The sequence below is a fragment of the Triturus cristatus genome, chromosome 1_1 (assembly GCF_964204655.1).
Source record: "Triturus cristatus chromosome 1_1, aTriCri1.1, whole genome shotgun sequence".
In the NCBI taxonomy this organism is placed as follows: domain Eukaryota; kingdom Metazoa; phylum Chordata; class Amphibia; order Caudata; family Salamandridae; genus Triturus; species Triturus cristatus.
Window position 1 is genome coordinate 1,172,957,141 of NC_140579.1, and position 21,970 is coordinate 1,172,979,110.

At 46.7% G+C, this 21,970-nt stretch overlaps 1 protein-coding gene across 10 annotated transcripts in view; it reads right to left on the minus strand.

Annotated features, from left to right (window-relative positions):
• Positions 1-21,970, minus strand: part of LOC146871807 (ETS domain-containing protein Elk-4-like) — a 321,519-nt gene that overhangs the window by 268,796 nt on the left and 30,753 nt on the right. For all 10 annotated transcript variants that reach the window (XM_085651580.1, XM_085651535.1, XM_085651573.1 and 7 more), the window contains one exon: positions 11,834-11,950. In XM_085651580.1, the coding sequence (XP_085507706.1) occupies positions 11,834-11,950 (117 nt within the window). The remainder of the gene's footprint in view (positions 1-11,833; positions 11,951-21,970) is intronic.

A 21,970-nucleotide genomic window follows, 5' to 3' on the forward strand; every position in this document is an offset into this window, starting at 1 on the left:
GGGGGGACATAATACATGCTGCAGTCCCTGGTAGGCCTCTGGGGTACCTATGCCCTGGGTACATAGTATACCATATACTAGGGACTTATAAGGTGTGAGAAGTTGGCCTGGTATATGATGCTCACTAGTTAAAGTGATCACCTTGTACCATGCCAAGCAACCCTTATGGTGTGGTTGTAAGTCAACCTTTTCGGACTAGCTGCCCTAGTGGTAGCGTAGGCTAAGCAGTCTTTGAGGCTAAACTCGTGAAGCGTGTTAAGCCAGCTGTTTTACCAAATGCAACCCCCTTTTATACCAATGAAAGGACACCACACAGATATATATTCAAAATATATATGTATTTATTTCTCAAAGTAACCCCTAGTCTCTTTATGAGCACAGGAGCACAAATCGTCAAACAAGATTACAGTAGAATACACAGAAGTTGCACTTTATATGGATAGGCCCTGGTGGCCGCTCAAACCATATACTAAAATAGTGGTATAAGTACCACGAACAGAAAAGGGAAAAGGCCTAGGGCCTCTAGAATCGCTGGGCCTACAAGGAGCTAACTTCAGTTAGTGACCAGGAGGTCCACGGGTGGCGTGTGCAGAGCAAATAGTCACACGCGTGCTCCCATAGGTTTCAATGGGTGCGTAAAAAGTACAAAGTTACTGCAAAAAGGATCTTCCGGATGGACTAGGAACTCAAGATTTGGAACACAGGCACTAGAGATGTAATACTACACTTAGGCACAGGTGTGCCAGCTTTACCTCACCCACAGGAAGCGGGTGCATAGGCCTCGAAGTGCGTCGGGTTTCTTCTATCTGTTCCGTGGAGCTTGAAGACAAAGATGCTGCAGGCGGTCGGTCCGGGAGAGATGCAGTGGATCCAAGAGTGGATCGGAGATGTTGAAGACCTGTAAGCAGAGGGGACAGTGTTCACAGTCACTAGCCAGTGACCAGCGTGGCACCAGGTGGGTACCAGGCAATGTCGGGTGCAAACAGGAAGAAAGGTGTAGCTTGTCTCTGCAGCCACGTGGTCCCTGGAGGTCGACGACGTCCAGGAGTCGGTTCACGAGCTGTCCCACGCAGGCTCTCGCTGTCGGCGACTTGATCGAAGCAAACAAGCCTTGGCAAAAGCAATTGTTGTAGGAGATGAAATAAGCTGATGGTTCTGACCAGCAAGGTCAGAAGGACTGCTCCTTTGGAGGGGAGCAAGGGCCAGTCTGGAGCAACCAGACCAGCGGTGTATTTTGTGAAGTTCGTCACCAAGATGGCTACTAGCCAACGGGCCAGCAACCGGTTAGGCGCGATGAGTGGCAAAATGCAGAAGGGCCCCACGCAGATCGTGGCGATGCTGGAGGGCTCACCTTTGGTGCAGATGCTGCTCGAGGGTTGGGCTTCTCAGATCCCAAAGCACAACTTGGAGGGAGCCTCGGTTGTTGCACTTGTCAGCTTGTCGTGGTCGTTCCAAGATGGCTGGCTCCACGTGTCTCGGTGCCTCCACGGGTCTCCTCTTTTCAGGGACTGTGGATCGGGCGGTGAGAGGTCTGGAGGTCCAGGTCTTGTCAGTCTCTGGGCTCGGGCTCCGGCGGGAGGCGGCGGCAAAGCGGACGTTGATTTGCTGGATGGTGCTTGCGTTAGCAAGGTGGTCACTCCCTGACCACAGGGGAGATTTCCTTCAGTCTTCTGTGCAGCAGAATGTCGAAGTTCCCGTCTTCTTCTTAGTTTCAAGTTGATTCCAGGATGTCTGAAGTCTTAGGACACAGCTCCTACCTTTAAGCGGATTCTAGGGGCCGGACTACCTGCTAGGTCCCTCCCTATGGGTGGGACCAGGAAGGGGGGTGGTTACACCCCCAATCCTTTGTCCAGCTCGCCCCAGGCCCGGGACTGGTGTGCCCCAGGACCGGTTTGAACTGGCATATGCACCGAGGCTCCTTGTGAGCCACAGGCATGTCTGGTTTCTATTCAGCCCTACCTGACCAATACACAAAATCCTGTCTGGGGTGGTGCACGCACCTCCCCTGGCAGGAAACCCTTTGTCCACACCTCCCAAGCTGGAAGGACTCCCAGCAGCAGGAGGGCAGACTTGTGTCTGTGGTGGCAGCATCCATTTTGTGGAGCTGAGGCTATGTCTGATTTTACCCGGGTTTCAGGTACTGTACATGTCGTGTCCCTCTAGAAGGGTGGAATGCTAACCCCGTCGCCAGAATTGGCGAGGGGTTAGTATTCCAATTCGTATGACACCTTACTCGACATGTTTTGATAAAGCCAAACCAAAGATAGCATTTAACCGCGAGGTTCATAATGCACTTAAGAGTATATGGTATGGCGATATCTGGAAACGGTAGAAGGAAGTTGTTCCGACCACTGCAGACAGGCTTAGCTCATGCCAGAGCACCATCTCACATGGAACCAAGCACTCTGCCTTCAGGATTGTTAAGGCCTGCCATAGGAGTGACTTATAGGTTACCAGGTGTCCCATTTAAGGTTAGGTATAGGTATACTACACCTAAGTAAGAGGTGATTACACCAACTTACCCCAGCTGAGTGATCAGCCAGTTGTGTCAGATTGTTAGGCCAAGCCTGGGGTGGCATAATACATGCTTCAGCCCCTGGCAGGCCTTGGGTACACCAATGCCCTGGGTACCTAGTGTACACTGGTACAGGGGCTGACAGGGTGATCCACTTCCAATTGGTTATGCACCTAGGGTGCATCGTTTTAATGTAGTAGAGAGATCAGCAGGCTGGGGGTCTGATTGGCAGGCCCACAGCCCCAATATGTCAAAAACCAGTGAAGCAAAAAGCAAAAATTTGGGGTGACCATAGGATAGCAGACCCTACTCTCCTACATAAGGGTACCCCAGAATCCAATCTGGAGTGTACCTAAAGTACATGGAATCCATTTAGAGAGGCAGCAGCTAGGCTGGGGCCCTGAATAGCAGGGTCCCAGCCAGACTAAGTTGAAAAACAGTGAAACCAGCAAAAAGTGGGGGTAACCGTAAGAAGCAGATCCTACTTTCCTACACCCTCTATTTGTTAACATAAGAGTGCACTTGCAGTGGCACTGGGTTCTATTGTGGACTGGGGCAAGACGACTACAGCCAGGAGCTGAGCTATCTTGACGCTGCCTAAGCCATGCAATCCGGTAAATCACGGGGGCAGTGGTGACCCAAAAGAGGCAAAGGAAGAGGTCAGATTATTCTGTACACTCAGCTCCGCCAGACCAGATACTTCCACTAACTCCAACAACACCAATAAGAGCCCACCAGTCTGATTAAACAGCGCATGTGACTGCAACAAGTATTTCAGGAGGGGCGGGCACAAGCCGATTCCAGCCAAAAATCACCTCCAAATGTAGCTCTCCATTGTGATCGTTCTGTCCTTCCCTCAGCTGGAAGAGAGCCTAGGAAGCTGTGTGGCTTCTAAGAGTCCTGAAGCCACTAAGGACCCCTACCTCAATGAGGGAGCCATTGTTGCCCTGGGTAGGGACAAGGAGCAGCTGGTTTACCTCGGCACAAGTACTCTCTTTAGCCCCTCCAATCAAATGGAACAAGAGGGGCGAGAGAAAACAGCCAGGGAGACTGGCTCAAAACCTAAGGCGGTGGGTGACTCAATACAGCCTTCGTTCAACTCGTTACCGCGTGGGGAAGACCAGGCCGGTCTAATCACTCAAATAGAGGAAGAGGAGAAAAAGTGGGTTGCCCCTGGGCCTGAGGCTCTCTTGGCCTACACGACAGGACCTGGTGGCACTAGTCCAACGACACCTAGGCAACCCAAGGGAGCATCACCGCCATCTGATGCCTAGGCCCGTAAGGATGGAAAAAAATAACAGGGAAATGGATCAAACCAATCTGCTTACACTGAGTAAGATTCGCAAACCATTGCGAAAGATCTATCTTATCTCCACTCAAAAGAATGGGAGAACAGGCTGGCCTTGTATGGCAACGAAGCTCCGATAAACTCCAGCCGCATTACAAATGGCAAAGAGGAGCCTCAAGAGTTGCTCTGGGCTAAAGCACTTGGAACCTTGCAGAGCTCAGAGAGGGCAATGACTTTCCAAGCCAACAAATCGACAAAAAGATTGCAATCCCAAATAACCTGATAAAAAGGGCTCAAGCGGGCGCACAGAGGGCCAGCCAGAGATGCAAGTGATTCCCAGTTATCTAGACTTCCAGAGATGATGTCAAAGCTAGTGGGCAAATTGAAGGATGTGGTCATAGTGAAACCCTAAAAGAACAGAGGTTAGTCACAAGAAGTAGAATAGTTGATTATGGAAATCAGGCTGCTCAAGGAGACAGCTCAAATGTGACTACGACAGCTGAGGCTGGAAAACCGCAGCAAGAGAATTCCAGACACAGCACCATTGAAGGCAACCACCTGAGTGCCTTAGTCAAAGGCACCAACCCTGGGGATGTAACCGCCTTTTTAGCTGGACCACGTGATTGTGGTATGAAACATCTAACAGCAGAAGGAGTGCCTAAACGTAGGAGATCACAAAAAGGAAGGGAAGGGCCGCAACAAAAATCTAATTCAGAATCATAACACGGTGGCCTGCTCAATCTTCTACACTAGAAAAAGACCAGCCCTGGTCAAAGAACAAAATCCTTCCAGCTTCCTGGAAGAGGCACCCATGGACACAAGCCCAACCGTGGAGCTCACTTCTATGTCTCAAAAGACAAACATTACAGAAACTTCCCAAGCAAGTGCCCCACAAGATGTCACACAGCCAGCCACGACAGAGAAATTGGATCCTCACATAAACCTCCCTTTATTAGCTAAGTGAGGCCGGCCAACTCCAGGCTCAAACGCACCTGCTTGGGGCCCTACTGCCTCTGAAGAACTCGCACAGCAATAAGAATGGGGCAACTGTGCACCAAATGAACAATAACACAGGAAATCCCTCAAGCAAGTGCCTCACATGGCGCCACCCGATCACCACGACAGGCATACTGGAGCTCCATGCAACCCTCCTTCTGACATCGAACCTGGGCAGGTTGACCTCAGACTCCAATACCCATGATAGGGGTCCTTTTTGTCTTTCCCAACAACGCACACAGCAATAATAGTGAGGCAGCAGTCACGTTTATTGGACTTGCGGGAGAATTCCATAATCTGAATGTTCTACCTTTCGCAGCCACAAGAGATCCTGCAATACCCGCCCACCTGGACCGTGGCAATCAATCTACTGAGCCACGTGCTGGCTTCCAAGACAATTCTCAAGTCCCAGCTACAACTGTCTGCACGCTGTTCAATCCAGAATACATGTCGAGGTGTCCGTTTGACATTCTAAATTGACTAAATAGCTTCAAACTAGATGTTGAAGTCATATCGCAAGACATCACCTCCACTGAATTAATTGCTCCAGGGCCTGGCCAGGTTAACGAAACGACCAAAGTAACCTGAAGATCCACTGATTTGCCAGAAAGTCCTAAGATTATTGAATTTGTGCCTCCTGTAAATTGTTTTTTGTACTTGTTTAGCCTTATTTCTGTTTTGCACTGTTTTTACTGTCCCCTTTGCCTTCTGTATCGCCTGCTCCTGCCTCCCAGCTGCTCCTACCTCCCACCTCTCCTTATATGACGGGCGCGCCTAAGGCAAGCCAGTCTGCGCCCGTCCGCTCCTGGACAGTGTCCAGCACCAGAACCCCTGGCCCCCCACGAACGACACAACGCCCGTCTACACTACGATGCCAGCACCCTCCTCGCACTCAACACCGGACGATCTCACACCTGCTTCCTTGCCGCCCCGAAGCGCACCCAAGGACCCTTCTCCTGCAGGAGCTGCAGTTTCACCAGCATCCGACCTGCCAATCCACCCACCGAGGAAGGTCGCAACCACCTAAGATGCATTCTACTCAACACCTGCTCCGCTCGTAAACACGCCATCGAACTCTGGGACCTACTCTACTCCACCTCCCCAGACGTCGCCTTCCTGACGGAGACCTGGATGAACCCCTCCTCGGCACCTGACATCGCCATAGCCATCCCGGACGGCTACAAGATCACCCGCAGGGATCACACCAACGGAACAGGAGGAGGAATCGCCATCGTCCACAGTAACTCCCTCATAGTCTCAACCAGCACCGACGACACCCTCAGCACCGCCGAACACCTGCACTTCCAGGTCCGCATCGATCCCAACACCACCCTCAGAGGAACCCTCGTCTACAGACCCCCCTGACCACGGCCACAGTTCAGCGATTTCATCGCTGACTTCGTCAGTACGCACGCCCTTGTATCCACAGACTACATCCTCCTCGGTGACCTGAACTTCCACCTCGAGAACAACAACGACACCAACTCCACCACCCTGATTGACAACCTCGGACTCAGACAGCTCTTCACAACTCCCACCCAATCTGCTGGCCACACGCTTGACCCCATCTTCTCCGCGAGCCCCCACGTCTCCTTCAGCCACACCACCGAACTCCACTGGACTGACCATCGCTGCATCCACTTCACCTTCCGGAAACCCACCTCGCACCACCGCACCCAACAGATCCCCCGCCGCTGCTGGAGCAAAGTCACCAAAGACCAGCTATACACCACCCTCACCCGAAGCCCACCCATCGACAGTGGATCAACGACTGTGCCAACACCCTCGCCCTGATCAAGAAACCCTCCAACAGACACACCAACAAGAAAGCCAGCTGGTTCTCCGCGGACCTCCAGGCCTCCAAGCAAACCTGCTGAAAACTAGAGCAAAAATGGCTCCGTGATCAGACACCGGACAGCTACGCAGCCCACAAGAACGCCATCCGCAGACACCATCCCCTCATCAGATCCGCCAAAAGGGCCTCCCTTCAAAGACCGCCTAGACAACAACGCACACAACAGCTCTTCAACATCGTTAAGGAACTCTCCAACCCCAGCTCCACCACCAACGACATCCCACCTTCGCAAGACCTGTGCGACTCCCTTGCCACCTTCTTCCATAGCAAGATCGTAGACATCCACGGCAGCTTCAACACCAAGACATACCCGACAGCCACCGAGACCTCCGACCTCACGGTCACCACCCACACCGACCCCCTGCTCACCTGGACCTACATAAACGAGGAAACCATCAAAATCTCCACACAGACTCAACCCAGACCGCCATGATAAGACCGCTTCTGGTTTCGAAGAGGCAGACAATTCGGGCTCGTTGTCAAGAGCTTTAAATTCGACCGGACTGCTATGCTTACAAAATATCACCTCAAGCGATCACTCAGATCGGGCGCTCAAGATGTGCTCCTGGAACATCATCGGATAGGCAAACTGGAAACCCTTCAACACCTCTGCTCTTTTCAAATTGTCTTACCTCAAGAGACTTGGTCACAGAAGGCTTACCATCTGGAGGGGTAGACAAATCACTTCATTCCTGCAATCAAACAATGAAAGCACGGGAGCAGAATGGGTGGTCTCACCGTTTACGTATCCATTGCCAGTGCAACTGAGACCTGGGATCAAGACAGCGACGATGCGGGGCTACAAATAGTAGGTCTACCACTCAAAACTTACAACAGCCAAACCAAGAGAATTACCTCAGCAAACGTTTGTCCACCCAAATGCCACCTCAAGGACTGAGGTCTCTGAAAAGCTGATTGACATCACAAAAGGCCTTAGGTCAGAAAAGTCCAGCAAGGGCCTTATAATATGAGGCGACTTCAATATGTGACTAATGAGTGCACTACCTGCAAATGAGATCACAGAAGAGCAAGATAGCCACTGGACAACACCGCCTCAAGTTTCCCCCAGGTGGCACTAACACGATAAGAGAGGGCGGTCCTTACAAGGTAATCTTGAACACCTAGGCCATGGAGCTTTAAATGGCTGTATACTTCCGGACAAACCGCCTGGCCTGTCATATTTAACTAGATCTGGAGCTTCTTTAAATTGACTACACCTTTGTCAGCCTCCCCCTGCTGAACATCATCACCTCCTTAGGCTTTGGAGAAAAAATAGACAGCGACCATCAACCTCAAGAGATAATCCTCAACATTGGCTTGGATGAGTATGACTGAGCAGCAGACCAAGGGATTAACGGGCACACAATTAACCTCAAACGCATAAAGTGCACCACTGACACCCTCTCAACCCTGGTCTCAGAAGCTAAGCAACTTCTGGTATCTACTCATAACTTTGAGACAGACTCTGTCTTGTTGGGTAAGGTTTACTAAAATATTCACAAGTCAGCAGGCTAAGCCCGTCCTAGCCCCCAAAAAAGAAAAAAGAAATCCAACATGCAAAATTCGACCCTCCCACAACGATGAGAAATAAATCACCCGAGATGGAGGATTAACCAGCTGTGGAAAACCCTTTAAAAGGTCGCCAATGGACCAGACAATTCTATGCAAACTAAGGGAGGCAAGAAGAAATCTAAAGGTGGAGAAAAGGAATATTCAAAGGAAGAGAAGGAGCAGTGATCACGAAACATCCTGGTGCTCTATCAATGATACTCTTGTCCAGAAATGCATTTCAAAGGGCCGCAGAGAGGGTGCGCCCGGCCCAAGTGGAATACCACCAGTCATTTATAAGGAAGATCCAACATTCCGTGCAGCACAAGTAACATGCTCTTCTCGACTAACTTGCAGCAAAACTGTATTGCCCCTTTGTGGCGTAGCTCGATACGCGCACTGATTTTCAAAGGGGGAGGCAAAGGGGTACCTGGGAACTAATGTTTGGTAGCTCTAAATGACAATGACGCCAAATACCTACCACTAGTCTTATTAGAAGAGCTGCAGCTTTGGTCCGAGACTAATAATACCATTCCACCAAACGGAGTTCATTAAGCACACAGGGACCTCTGTGAACCTTATGACATTCTCCCATTTTCAGATTAGGCAGAATCCAACAGCCTACCAGTATACCTAGGCTTTATCGACTACAAGTCTGCATTCGATAGGGTTGACAGGGGGAAGCTTTGGCAGAAATTGACCCTCCTCAACATCCCGGGTGGCCTGTTTAGGACTCTGGAATTACTGAATCAAGAAACATGGGTCAGAATAAAAATCGGAGGGGGTTCTTGCTTATCTAGGCCAATTAAAACCACACAATTTATCAAGCAGGGTGGTGTCCTTGCACCAACAATTTTTAACCTGTTCTTATTTGATCAGACTATGTTGATTCCCATCCGCCATGTACGTGAACGACATAGTACTGATTAGTAGAACCAAGGTCAGCCTGCAGCGCCTTCTGGATGCTACCTCAGCCTTTTCAACTTGGAATGGCTTGACACACAACAACAACAAAAAAACTAAGCTCCTGGTGGTTCAAGGAACTAGACTACAAAAACCAACATGGTTCCTGGATGAAGAAAAGGTAGGGTCAACTTAACGTTTTAAGTACCTTGGAGTCCACTTCAATGATAACAGAAATACAGTGACCAGTTCAATGAAATCAAGAAGAAGGGCATCGCCTTATCCTTCGCCCTTAGGTCTCTTTATACAAAACTGAAAGGTCCTACACTTACGCCTATCCTCCAGGTGGTCCAAACGAAAGGTTCTCCCAACCATAGCTTACGGAAGTGAGGCTCTTAACAGGCGGGGCAGCACAATACTGGATAGAATGCTTCTCAAGATCTACAGAACAATTTTTCAGCTTACCTCCAATTCATCTCCAGCCCAGATAAGGCTGGAGTCTGGAATTTATAATCAGACAATGGCATGGAAGGCGGCCTTCACAATATGTTGTTACAAACTCAGGTCAGCGAAAGAAGTTTCATTTGGCCATCACCTTTGGTCTTAATTCGAAACAATGCAAAGCTCCTTGGCAAGGTCCTACCTGTCTCAGGCCTTAAGCACGCTTGGACTAACGAACGCCTGGGCCCTATCCATTAGCAATCAGAAGTTCAAAAGCTGGGAAAAGCAAGCACACAACAGCTCTCACTACTAGAGGACAAGGCCTGCCTGCCTCAAAGCAAACACAGCTGGATGATGCTGCACACCAATATGCATCTGAAAACACAGCGTTATCTAAGCAAACTTTATAATGATTGGACCAAGGTACAGTTCAAGAAACTCAGGAAGGGGCCAATCCCAACCCCAATTTATTATACCGCATGGAATAGATGTGAGGATCAGGCAAACTGTCGGCTACGCAACCAGGGCCAGGTAGATATTATCCATATACTGTGCTTGTGCCCCACCCTTATGGAGGACCGCCAGGAGCTGCTACAAAGAAGTTGGAATGTCTGGGGCATAAGGTCCTGCAGGGAGGTAGTGTTGGCCTGCTTTCAACCATCAGACAGTCTTAACTGAAATCTCCATCGTTTCTAAAAACGGTTTGAGGTCATGGCTCCAGCAGTTGAAGGGAAGGGGTGTGATTGGAAAATTAACAGTTCTGGTTTCAGCCCAGACTCCTACACCGGTTTATGAATGTACGCAGGGTGTACGCTGGGCAAAGACTTTATAGGACTACCTCGCTGTTTCCACACCTGTTAAGATAATGCCTCCAGTGACCTATTGACCTGGCATTGCGGACAGCGTTTTCATCCTTTGCCTTCCCTCAATGTACATTACTTGGAACACTTTCAAAGACCTCCCCTCTAAAGGAGTTTAGACCCTTGCACACAGACCTTTTTAGCAATAACATCTTAAGCACTTCTAGCCTTTGCTCTGACGCAGTTATTATTCTAGTTTAAGCTTTAAGCTCATTGCACTTCAACTGTTGCGCAGGTCCATCAATCGGCTAAAGTCTTTAGATGCCTAGACATTTGCACATGCAGCTTTTAATAACAGTCTTGATACAGTTCTTATTTCATCCTAGACACACTGCACTTTATCTGCCGCACCCGCACTTTCACGGGTTCACTGTTTAAAAAATCTGCTTAAGTGAACACCGTAATGCCTTGGTGCAGGAGGAGTTCACCTAGAAAACTGGTCACACTCTATTGGCACATCTCCATTTTTATGCACTAACCACTGGTCGGGACTACTAGTATTAACAGGCTAGGGGAAGTTCAACCTTAATCTACAGGGTAGGTAGTGAGTCCCTTTCCAGGGTTCCGTCTTTTAAAGGCCTATGGCGATTGCACCACATGTCTGTCATATATGCTTTTAATGCATTTACTGTGTACTGCAGTGCAACAGTTTTGAATAATTAAGCAATAAACATAAATTACTTAGAATGATTATTATTAGTGATTGTGAGTGAGGCAGAACGTTTTTTTTTCTTTAACTTAATGAAAGGCGAGACCTATTGCATTTTAATGCTTGTTTTATCTCTGCACTGGACCAGTTCTATAAAGTAACATAACTCATACAGCTACTGACACCTTAAGAAAACAAACATTCTTACTGCAGCGTTTGCCTGGGCTCTTTGAACTGAAGTCTTTTTTTGAGATTTTAATATTTGGACTAACATTGTAGGCAGTACTTCAGCTGAAATCCAGGTCGATACTTTGCTCTTGTTTGGATTTCATGTAGGAGCTACTTACAAAAGTACAATGTAAACGCAGGCACATACTCTGCAAGTTTTTAAAACATGGCTTTTTTCTTTACATCGAAGACAACTTGTTAATCTCATTTCACATAGTTCTCCGCTTAGACTGGACACACGTTTTTCCTAATGCTGTACAAAATAATATACATCCATTTAATAACATGCAGCACATGCTTCCATGGTGCTATGGTATTAGAATACTATTGCCAAGCAGCCTCTGCTCCAATAGTGTCACCGGCTGGGCTTTAGACACTGAAAATCGGTTTGTTATTTATTAAAGTGTATATCTGAAAACCGGATCACTATGAACTGTAAAAGCATTCCAAGTGATACCTCATGTAGGCGCTCACAGATGAGCAAATGCTGTCACACTTGTAATATAGAACCAGATTTTGTGTGAACACTCAAAGATAAGTAAGGACTTACCTGGAATAGGGTGTTTGCACCATGCAACCGGGCTGGACTCAGTGGTGCCACAGGACTAAGTGTGCTCCAGAAGTGAATACTAGACAGGAGAGGGCTGGGTGTGAGTAGGATCGGTGTCTGAAACACAAATAGCAGAACTAGTAATGTTAACGTCAGCACTATACATTATTTTAGACAGCAGATGGGAGACTTGCAAATAAACTGATCAGTTGATAGTACGCCAACTAGAACATCACAATGAAAGAAGGGGCTTTGCAGAAATCTAGCTCCTCCATACACTTCAGCCACTAATAAACCAAACCATGCAGTTACCACTGTGCTTTGCAAACATCAGTACATAGAACAGAAAAGCCTGTGTCCTCCAATAATGACATTAAAGGCTACCAACTTAACTTGAGACACAAAATACAGTTTACACAGACTGGGGTCCATAGTAGACATGCCAATAAAGACTAGAGTGTAAATAACTCTGGCTGAACCAGTGGTAGCGAGCTGGTTGCCTGGATGTTGGTGTGGCTTGGAATTTAGTGTGTGTCATCCCGAAATGCAGCACAGTATGAAATTCTGGTGGCTATGGGGTATTGACAATGGGACCAGTTGGTTGGGATCTGCAGAGGCAGCTAGGTGTGGGAGGAAGCAAACTTTTTAACCCATGTTCCTACTCTGTTGGGAAATTGCCCAAACAGGAAAAGAAAAATATTTCTTACCCAGTAAGCATCTGTTTGTGGCATGTAGTGCTGTAGATTCACATGCTTAGCATAAGTCCACCATCTAGTGTTGGGCTCGGAAGTGTGCAAGTTGTCTTTCTTTGAATAAGTCTTTTAAGTCACGAGGTGTAGTGATTCCTCTTCTTGCTTTGAATGTACATAGTTCTAGACTCCATTATTAGATTGTTTTCCGCTTGGTGGGTGAGGATGGAGTGCGAAGGATGATATATCCTAGTGAGATGACCATGCAGAAATAGCATAATGTTTAATGTATACAAGCGCAAACCATACAGGTGCCCGGGGAGGCCATGTGAATCTACGGCACTATATGCCACAAAAAGATGCTTACTGGGTAAGTAACATTTTCCGTTTGATGGCATGTGTGGCTGTAGATACATATGGTTAGCATAGACTGTAAAGCAGATTCCTCCCAAAAAGGTGAATAACTTGTGTGGGTTTGACTTTGTTTGAAATAGTGTACGTAGAACCGCTTGGCCCACATTTGTTTGCCGACGGCCCATGACATCTACATAGTAATGTTTTGTAAATGTGTGCGGTGTAGTCCAAGTAGCTGTCTTACATGTCAGCAATAGGCATATTGCCTAAAAAGGTCATGGATGCTCTCTTTTTGCAAGTAGAGTAAGCCTTTGGAGGGATAGGTAGAGTTCGTTCAGCTTTAGCATAACAAGTTTGGATGCATTTTACAATCAAACGTGCTTGGTATGCAGTAGCACCTTGTCCCGGTGGCAAGAGGCGCTCCAGGTTCCGAACGGGTGCCGAGCAGCGAGGGCGGTGTGCCATATTGCTCCCACCCCCCCCCCCCACCCCGGGATCCCTGAGGCTTCAAATGGATATGCCTCTTAAATAAACTCGTTTCTCTCCACCACGATATTACTTGGCGGATTTTTTCACTGTAAATATATTTTTCACACAGTAGCCCACGGTAGGGTGAACCTTAGCGCGTTCATACCACCGGGACTTTGCACCCCCACTCTGGTCCTGACGAAAGCCTGTTGAACATTCATTTAGGCAGAAACATGTTGACCGCCATGGAGTGAAACAGGTCTTCTATTTTTTGACCTTCACTCCTTTTTAATAGTTCCAATTAGCGAAACTATTAAATTTACTTTTTTGACTCAATTGGAAATTTTTTAATTCACTGTCACCTCACATGAACCCCGCTCCGCAGTAACCTGGCGTTGCAGCACACTGGGATGGCATTCGGCCATACCCAGTGGAGCCCGATGATTAAGCAGGTCACCAACCAGGTTGGTGAGTGAGGGCTTTATACATAACCTGTATTATCTTTGTAGGTCTGCGTTCCTCTCAACAACATACATGTTTGTTCTGAGCTTGTAGACCCATGCCCTTTTGATGCAAAGTGCCTTGTTTACATCACACTGACTTTGTTGTTTCGTATCCTTTCCCTTGAGGGGAGTAGTCGTGTTGTTCCCTTCCTCTCTTGTTGTTTACTTGTGTGCACTGAAATACCACAAAAGTTAATCAGGAATGATGATTGTATGTGGAAATGTTACACAAAGTCGGTTCGAGAACGAATGTGCGGTGTACTCGACAAAGTAATAGCAAAACAATATGTTGAAAAGCATCTATAAAGGGAATCAGTGCCGTTGAACTTCGGTCCTGTCAGTGCGTCGCCTAGGTAGCATCTTCCAAAACTGACGTTTAAAGAAGAAAGTTGAAGACACAGTGGGCCGGAGGCTTTGCCGTACCGGCTGTGGTCAGGTAAGGATGTGGGGGGGGGGGGGGGGGTGCACAGTGCTCACAAGTTGTTGCCCTGATGTGATGTCATGTAACTCCATGCCAGCCCCAGAACTGTCTGGAGAGGCGTGGCCTTCATTTGCAGCGGATGGATGTGCCTCTATGGATGTGTCTCTACCTCGAGTTCTGGATCTTCCGAACCAAAGAGGTCTGGTGCATCGTGGACACCCCGTTGAAATATTTTTAACCTTCTAGCCCTTCGATCTCTCAGTGTCTTTTTAGATCGAAAAGACCTGCAGGTTCCACAGGTTGCCTCCTGATGTTCGGGAGATGAGCACAAGTTACACACCTGGTTTAGGTTGTTGCATGGAAACTTGGAGAGACAAGGGCAAGATCGAAAAGGCGTCCATTCCATTACCAATTAGAAGTCCATTGGACTGAACAAAGAGAAGTTCCACCCTGAAGGGCCAAGGCCCAAGGGGCCCTGGTCGAATTGAGTTCACTAGACGAATTTGATGGTCTAAGGAGGGAAGCAATGTTCGAACCGTGATAGAAAACTTTTCTGACTGTATCAGAGAATAACCCGACAACGGTATCGTAGAGGAGCACATGTCCAAACCCAACGGGGGAAAAAAAAAAAAAAAAACCTAACAATGGAGTCAAGGACCATGCACATTGCAAGCAAGAGGAGGAGTCACTACACCTTGTGACTCAAAAGACTTCTTGGAAGAAAAAAAACTTGCACACTTCCAAGTCCAACACAAAATGGCGGACTTAGGCTAAGCATGTGAATCTACAGCCACACTTGCCATCAAACATAACGTTATTGACTGCTTTGTCATTTCCAAAATGGCGACAAGTTGAACTACCCCGTAAGAGCAACAGGGTGGATGAGTGCAGTGTCTTCTGAGAAGCTACTACTGATATCAAAGAAAGGAGAGATGTCTTCAGCCCAGTTGCATTCGAAGGCACTGTGCTCATCTACCGGTGCAGAATAACGTCACTGGGACGCACATGTTCCATGAAGAGCGACATCGTATTTTCATATCCGAGAGGGGAGTCAAGTCCAACGGTGAGACATAGTGCCCACGCAGGAACCAGTCCACTTAGCCTCCATGTGGTAGAGGATGGTATTTTGGAATGAGGCATTCACAGTGCTGCGGTGCACATCGCAGTTATAGCTTGCTTGTGGATAAAGGAGGCGCCATCATGCCTTCAAATTAGCAGACATTGATCTGTGCTCTTTATTCTCAGCCTTGGAGTTTGCACTATATAGCGAAAGAGTGCCACCTAATGATAAAACGAGGATAAAGGACAGGAAGAAAAAAAGAGTCACTGTGATTTAATTTTATTGCCTAATGTATGCCGGAGGCCTAGAACTTTTAAAGCGCAAGGCAACAATTCTGTGGATTTCTAAACCCTGCACAGATGTTACCAGTAAGGATGGCACGATAAATTATGATGATAATAATTTGTACAACTACATTTATGCACTGGGTGCTGCTATTATACCATCAAAGCAGAAGACTTTAGCTTGGTACTCAAGGTGCACTTTTTTCTGCCAGATCACCCTCACCATTAAGTATAACCCGGGAGTTATTCTTACAAGAGGAACACTGGGTGAGTTCACACATCTTCCGGGTTCGGCGACGCGGGCAGGTTTACTAACCTCCAGGGGAACTATGATGTGGAACGAATGTGTTTCTCCCCCTGTTGACGCGCCATGCACCTGATGATGAGGTTTTTATAATAGGATTTGGTGACCCCTTTGAGATATAAATAATAAATAAGGTAGGGGTACCAACTAAGGGTTGACTATCAAACTATTTTCACCCTTTTTCACACCACACTGTAGATAGTTTTTAGTACACATCACTTTAGTATTATAGGTCCTGACGAAGCGCCATGGGATCCTTCTGACCGACTGGGCGCGAAACATGTTGACCAGAAGAGTAGAGCGTAGCTAGCCACTCCTCCTTTTGTGAGCAAATATAGCTTTAACGCCACTCATCCTTTTTTAACAAGGTGGTTGACTGAGCCAATAAAGTTACATTTCAGACTAACCAACCTTTTTTACCCATACACATCTACACACCCGGGCCCTCACACGCATGGACCATACGGCAGGGAACAAAAGATCTCCGATAAAGAGCCCCTGTATGGGTGCCCGTCGGGTATTGCACCGCCGACCCGACGAGGAGCAAAACCCAGATGATGAAGCATGACACCTAGCTTGCTGAGTGTGTGAGGGTTTCAGTTCCACCCTGAAGGGACCCCCTTCCCATGTGCACTTACATTCACTAGGTGAAAGTCTGCTATCGGAAAACTTCTTTCCCTCCGACTTTCCACTTTGTAGGAACTACACACCTTTTGTTGATATCACTACTTAGGGCTTGTGTGTAGGACCTCAATAAAAATAGCCCACCCCTTACTCTCCTTCTCTTTGTTGAACATGAGTTCACACACACACACACCAAGGCACTAACTCAGTGGGATTTTGTGCACGCCAACAACGTAGACAATGGTGTCTACCTTGATTATTTTAACTTACTTTTCAGCGCAAACGGTGACAACTTAAGTCATTTAGGATAAGCCATGTACTCTGTTGCTCCACCACCATCGCTCTACAATATGCTGGAGAGCTGCCCATGTCTTGGGAGGATTGGTACGAGGTCTTTCTGGCATATGTAGAAGTCCTGGAAGGGGAAACTGCACTGCCACACATAATTTAGCATTACTGAAACTTAGCCTAGGGGCGCATGAGTTCAAACACTTAGGCAAATACAGCAGTTGGGTTAGACTGGTGGTAGAACATCGAATAGTTGGGCTTACAATACAGGTGAAGCATAAGTGCAGTTATAGTGCATTCAATAACTCTACTCTAGGGGACAATGTAATTGTGAATCATGAGGAGGGTACCTAACGTTATTAATAACCTTACCTGCATCGGTTGATTTTGAGCATATAAACTTTGAACAGGTTTGAAAATACCACAATTTTCATAAGTTGCAAGAACAAACCAGCATTGGCATAGCCAATAGGTCTCGCATCTGGGACCTTATAAGTGTTTAGCCATGCAGCACATCATCCTGAGTGTTGTGCCACAAAGAGCTGAAGAGCTGTAGAGCTGTACAATGCCTGTCAGGGGTAAAAAGGTGTTTAGAATAAGTGGCCAGCCAATCCTTGGCCTCTATGCAAACAGCACACACCAATGGTCATGTGTGCCAGTTGCAGTTCTGAATCTGTACAAATATGTGGATTTAAATGACACTCGATTCGCGGTCATTGGCTGTCCTTGAAAAGCATTCCTTCCCGACTAACCCAGTGGCTACAGCTGAAGATTTTTGCTTTTGTCTCAAGTGCTCCATAACACTGCCTGCGTGTTATTTCTACGTAATACAACCCCCTAAGGTTTTTTTTTCTCCATGTTTCAATCAGCCAGTATACCAGCGAAAATCTGTGCATATGTATTTGGCTCTAGTTATGAAAGAATTTGGCTAAATAACCACCACTTAGTTCGTAATTGCAATCACAGGCCTTTGTTAGTTGACAACAGCCGCAGACCCCTTTCCAGTCAAAGTCATATCTGTTTTTTAATACAGCAATAAAACATTTACTAAAACAACACCACCTTAACCATGTCAATGTTCTTTTTAAAGAAGACAGCCAAACGGTCTATTACCATTACTTAACTACTGTTTTCAACAAACATTTTCGAGTTTAGAAACCCCCCCACATATTTTAACACTTCTGGTCCTGAACATCTATGTACATGGTATGTTACAAGACATTGCAATGAGTGAAATACTGAATGCAGTGAGCTCTTTTTGTCTGCTTCACCATCATGGTAGAAAGCCAATTTCAGCAACTGAAACCGATCACCAATTCCCAGCAGGATATATACACGTTTTTATTAAGGATCGCGCCTGCCGCCTCCTTCAAAATATTGCCAAATACAAACTCTTCAAATATACCTATGGCAACCCTAATAGTAGAATTCTTTAATGTATTGTTTAATACTGCAATTGTACCATTTCGAAGTGCTATAAATAGCAGGTTACTTGAATTACTGGTACTCCATTTAATCGACGTTGGGTAAATTTAACGCTAGCCTGGGCTTGCTGTGATTTGAAGGGACAATATGTAGCTCACACCAGATGTCAAAAGCAGGAGTGTAACTCACTGAGCCATCTTAAAAACAGCAAGGTACAGCTCGAAACCAATGGTGTGATACAACATGGTTGGCCTCCCTGACGAACCACAAACAGCACAGGCAAATGTGAAGCAGTGGAAATCCGCATGACTGCTATGTAAAACAAGCAGGAGGAAACAAACAAGGGCCACGCGGCTGTGAAAGCGACCGCACTAATTGGAAACAGATGGCACCCATGCACGCAGCTGCTACTCGCTCCCGCAAGCTGGAGGTCTCGTATGCATAGCGCCCGCAGATCATCAGGTGTGTGCTGAGACTTAGCGCCTTGTGCTATACACATAGGTACAGAGCGACTCGTCTGCAAAGCGCCTAGCAGATCATCCGGTGTGTGCTGAGATGGAGCGCCTTGTGTTATTCACATCGGTATAGCGCCTACCACCTATTGGGGTGCCTCTAGGAAGTCCTTTTCTCCCTCCCCCAAGTAGCTGCTCAGTGGCCTGCTCAAGAGGTTAGACGTCACACACGGATGTGTTTTCACTCATCCACGACACGTCGAGGTATGAACTCAACAACAGCCTCATCAACTGCAAACCCCTCCCCTCTGGTCATTAACAAGAGAATACCATTCATATCCAGTGACAGCCAGAGACTCAAACACGCCACTGTCTGTACTGAGCCTTAGACAAGTGACGCCCCCTCTTTCCATCAAGTCAGTGCCATATTTTACACATACAGTGGAAACATTAGAACGTTCTGAATTTACGAGTTCCTTGCGCATGCTTTTGAAAATGCCTTAAGATAATTTATTTCCTTTTACAAATATACTTAAATACATTCGTAAAATAACACCCATAATGGTAAAAAATACACTTACACAATACAGATGTCGCTTTGAATTACCTGCATGTGTAATAACATATTTTTAAAGGAGGCCACCGGTTTTTACCATTTCAGAGCTGTATTAATCTTAAATGATTTTATAGCAATTCACTTATAACCTCAGAAGAATGAAATGCTGAACAGTCCTTTCCAGTGTGCGACCTGCAGCTCACACCAGATGTCAGCAAGGAGCGTTTAACTGACTGAGCCATCTTGCCAGCTACAAAAGTTATCACAACCTCTCAGTGTTTAACACGCCTATAAAGCTTCCAGTAATGAAGCAAAATACTCCCAATAGAGACCTAGATTTTTTAATTGTTACCATAAGTAATACACAATGTTGCTGTCATTCCGAGACATTCATTTGAATTAATCTTTGCTTTTTGTGCAGTAAGTAGAGAAGTTATTTGATGAAGCGCTGGAACTAGATGTAAAAGTTGCTGTCTATGAGGTCAACTAGAGAGTTTGTAACTCAAGGTGCAGAGTGTTTATGAAAGAATCGGTTATGTTTTAGAACAAGCGAAGCCACGCGTCAGCGAAAGCGACCGGAAACATGACCCAGAACAGATGGCACCATGCGCGCCCCTGCTCGCTCCCGCAAGCTGGAGGCCATGGGACATGCACGAGTCTGGAGTGTTTCCAAGAGGCCCTCTCCTAAAGCACCGCATGCGCGCTGCGCTAGGCTCGACCTAACAAGGGCAGGAGAGACTGCAGGTTTGCTTGTACTTAACAATGAAGACAGCTGTTAACATAGCAAAATGCAAAGAGAATTCAGAGATATAAACATTCAAGAAATAAGAGACTGCTAATGTAGTGAATGCTATAATTAGAAGGCATGATAGAGAGAAAAGGAGATGGGACTATGTAAGGAGCGCAGAGAAGTAACAAAAACCTCAGTGCTACAGGTGTGGCAGTTTTAGCCATGGTGGAAATTTTAGACATGAAAAACGATGACCTCAAGAAAGGTCAATATGGTTACATGGGAAGAGGAAGTATAAGATGAGAATCTTAACCGTCAACTAGTACATGGCATAGGCGATCATAGGATTCAAGGCAAGTTAACAAAAATGTTATTAAAGTGGTGTAGAAATCCAAATCATGGACTCCTGTGCCTGGTATTTTATAGCTAGACATGAGCTGTTTAGAACCGTATGGCTGAACAGGAATTTTGACGCACAGAGAAGTGACAGGGTGGTTGGGCACAGTTCCACTTCACAGGAGGCATCAAGGAATTATTCCGTAATCGAAAGGAAGTAACATGCATGTGTCTGGGCCTCGGAACACTACAGACTATTTGTTTGATGAATTAAGTTTATTATCAGAACTGACTATAAGCCCCTAGCCAACAACTTATGGCTGGTGGAGGAAGAATTTAACAGTCAGCTTTGGCTGGGTTAGCAGCCAAGTTGCAAGCCTTCCGTTATCTGGTGTAATTTTCTGGGGACATGGAAAGTGCTTGCTGACTGCATGTCCAGAATACTACGTATTGATCCTACAGATTCTTTGGAAGGTGAAGCAAAGTTTGGGGTAGTGTTCACTTTGGCATATGTGGAGAGGAACTATTTTATAACTGTTGTGTTTGTGATCCAAGGAGATGGGGGAGATGTATGGAAGCAGATATGGAGCTTAAAAAGGTCTTGCATTGTTCCAAGTCAGGATGGCCTGAGGAGCAGATGCTGAGTGGAGCGTTGAAAGTGTATTTGAGGATAAGGAACGACCTTAATGTGAAGCATGTTATTGTATTTGAGGAGAAAAGAGTGGGTCTTCTTTGGGTTTGAGAAGAAGGATGTTTGAGCAATACCATGAAGGGAACTTGTGTATATCTGCCACCAAAAGGCACGCCAATTTTTTGGTAGCCGGGTATGGACGAATGTGTGGATAATTGGGTTACTCACTGTACTGTGTTAGTGGCAAGTCGGCCGAACCCTGTAGGATATAGTAGAAACTGGTGGATGTGCTTGGGCCGCAGGACGTGAACAATGACAACGTTTTCCTGGATGTTGATTTTTCACTTGCAGCGGGAGCAGCTGGATCAGGTAAGATGGTAACTAAGACAAGCACGGATGTCGCAGTACTTCTTTGCATCGCAGTAAATAGAACAAACATCTTCCCAAGCGCTTGAAGGGATTTCTGTTGAGATCATGTTTTTTATACTACCTTTGAATTAGCCCATACACACATGGCGCACTTGCATAGGAACAACGCGATACTTAGACACCCGCGTGATCGCGCTACGCGTGGTCACGTGATCGCACTACGCGTGGTCACATGATCACGCAAACACGTCTATTTAGAACAGTTACTCGGCAACCCGGTACTCGCACTCGAGGAGACCGGCGTGGGGAGACGTTCGCTACGGATTAAGCAGTCTACACACCTTAAGTAAGTACATAGACGGCAAACCGGCGGGACGTGCTTGAAGCCTTGAAGCACTAGTTTAGATTAGTAAAGAAAACAATTATTTTCTTGTAAAGAAAATTTGGAGCTAGCAAACATAAATTTCTTGTTTATTTTAGTGTCTTGATGAAGACGTGAAACCAGGGATTAACGAGGGTTGCAGATTGACAACCAATACAGAGCACTTATCTATTGACTCGTCGTAAAGAGGGATTTTCTCTTGTACCCCACGCCACAGGATTATTGTGGCCTGGAATTATCGCCACAATAGGAGTATGTATT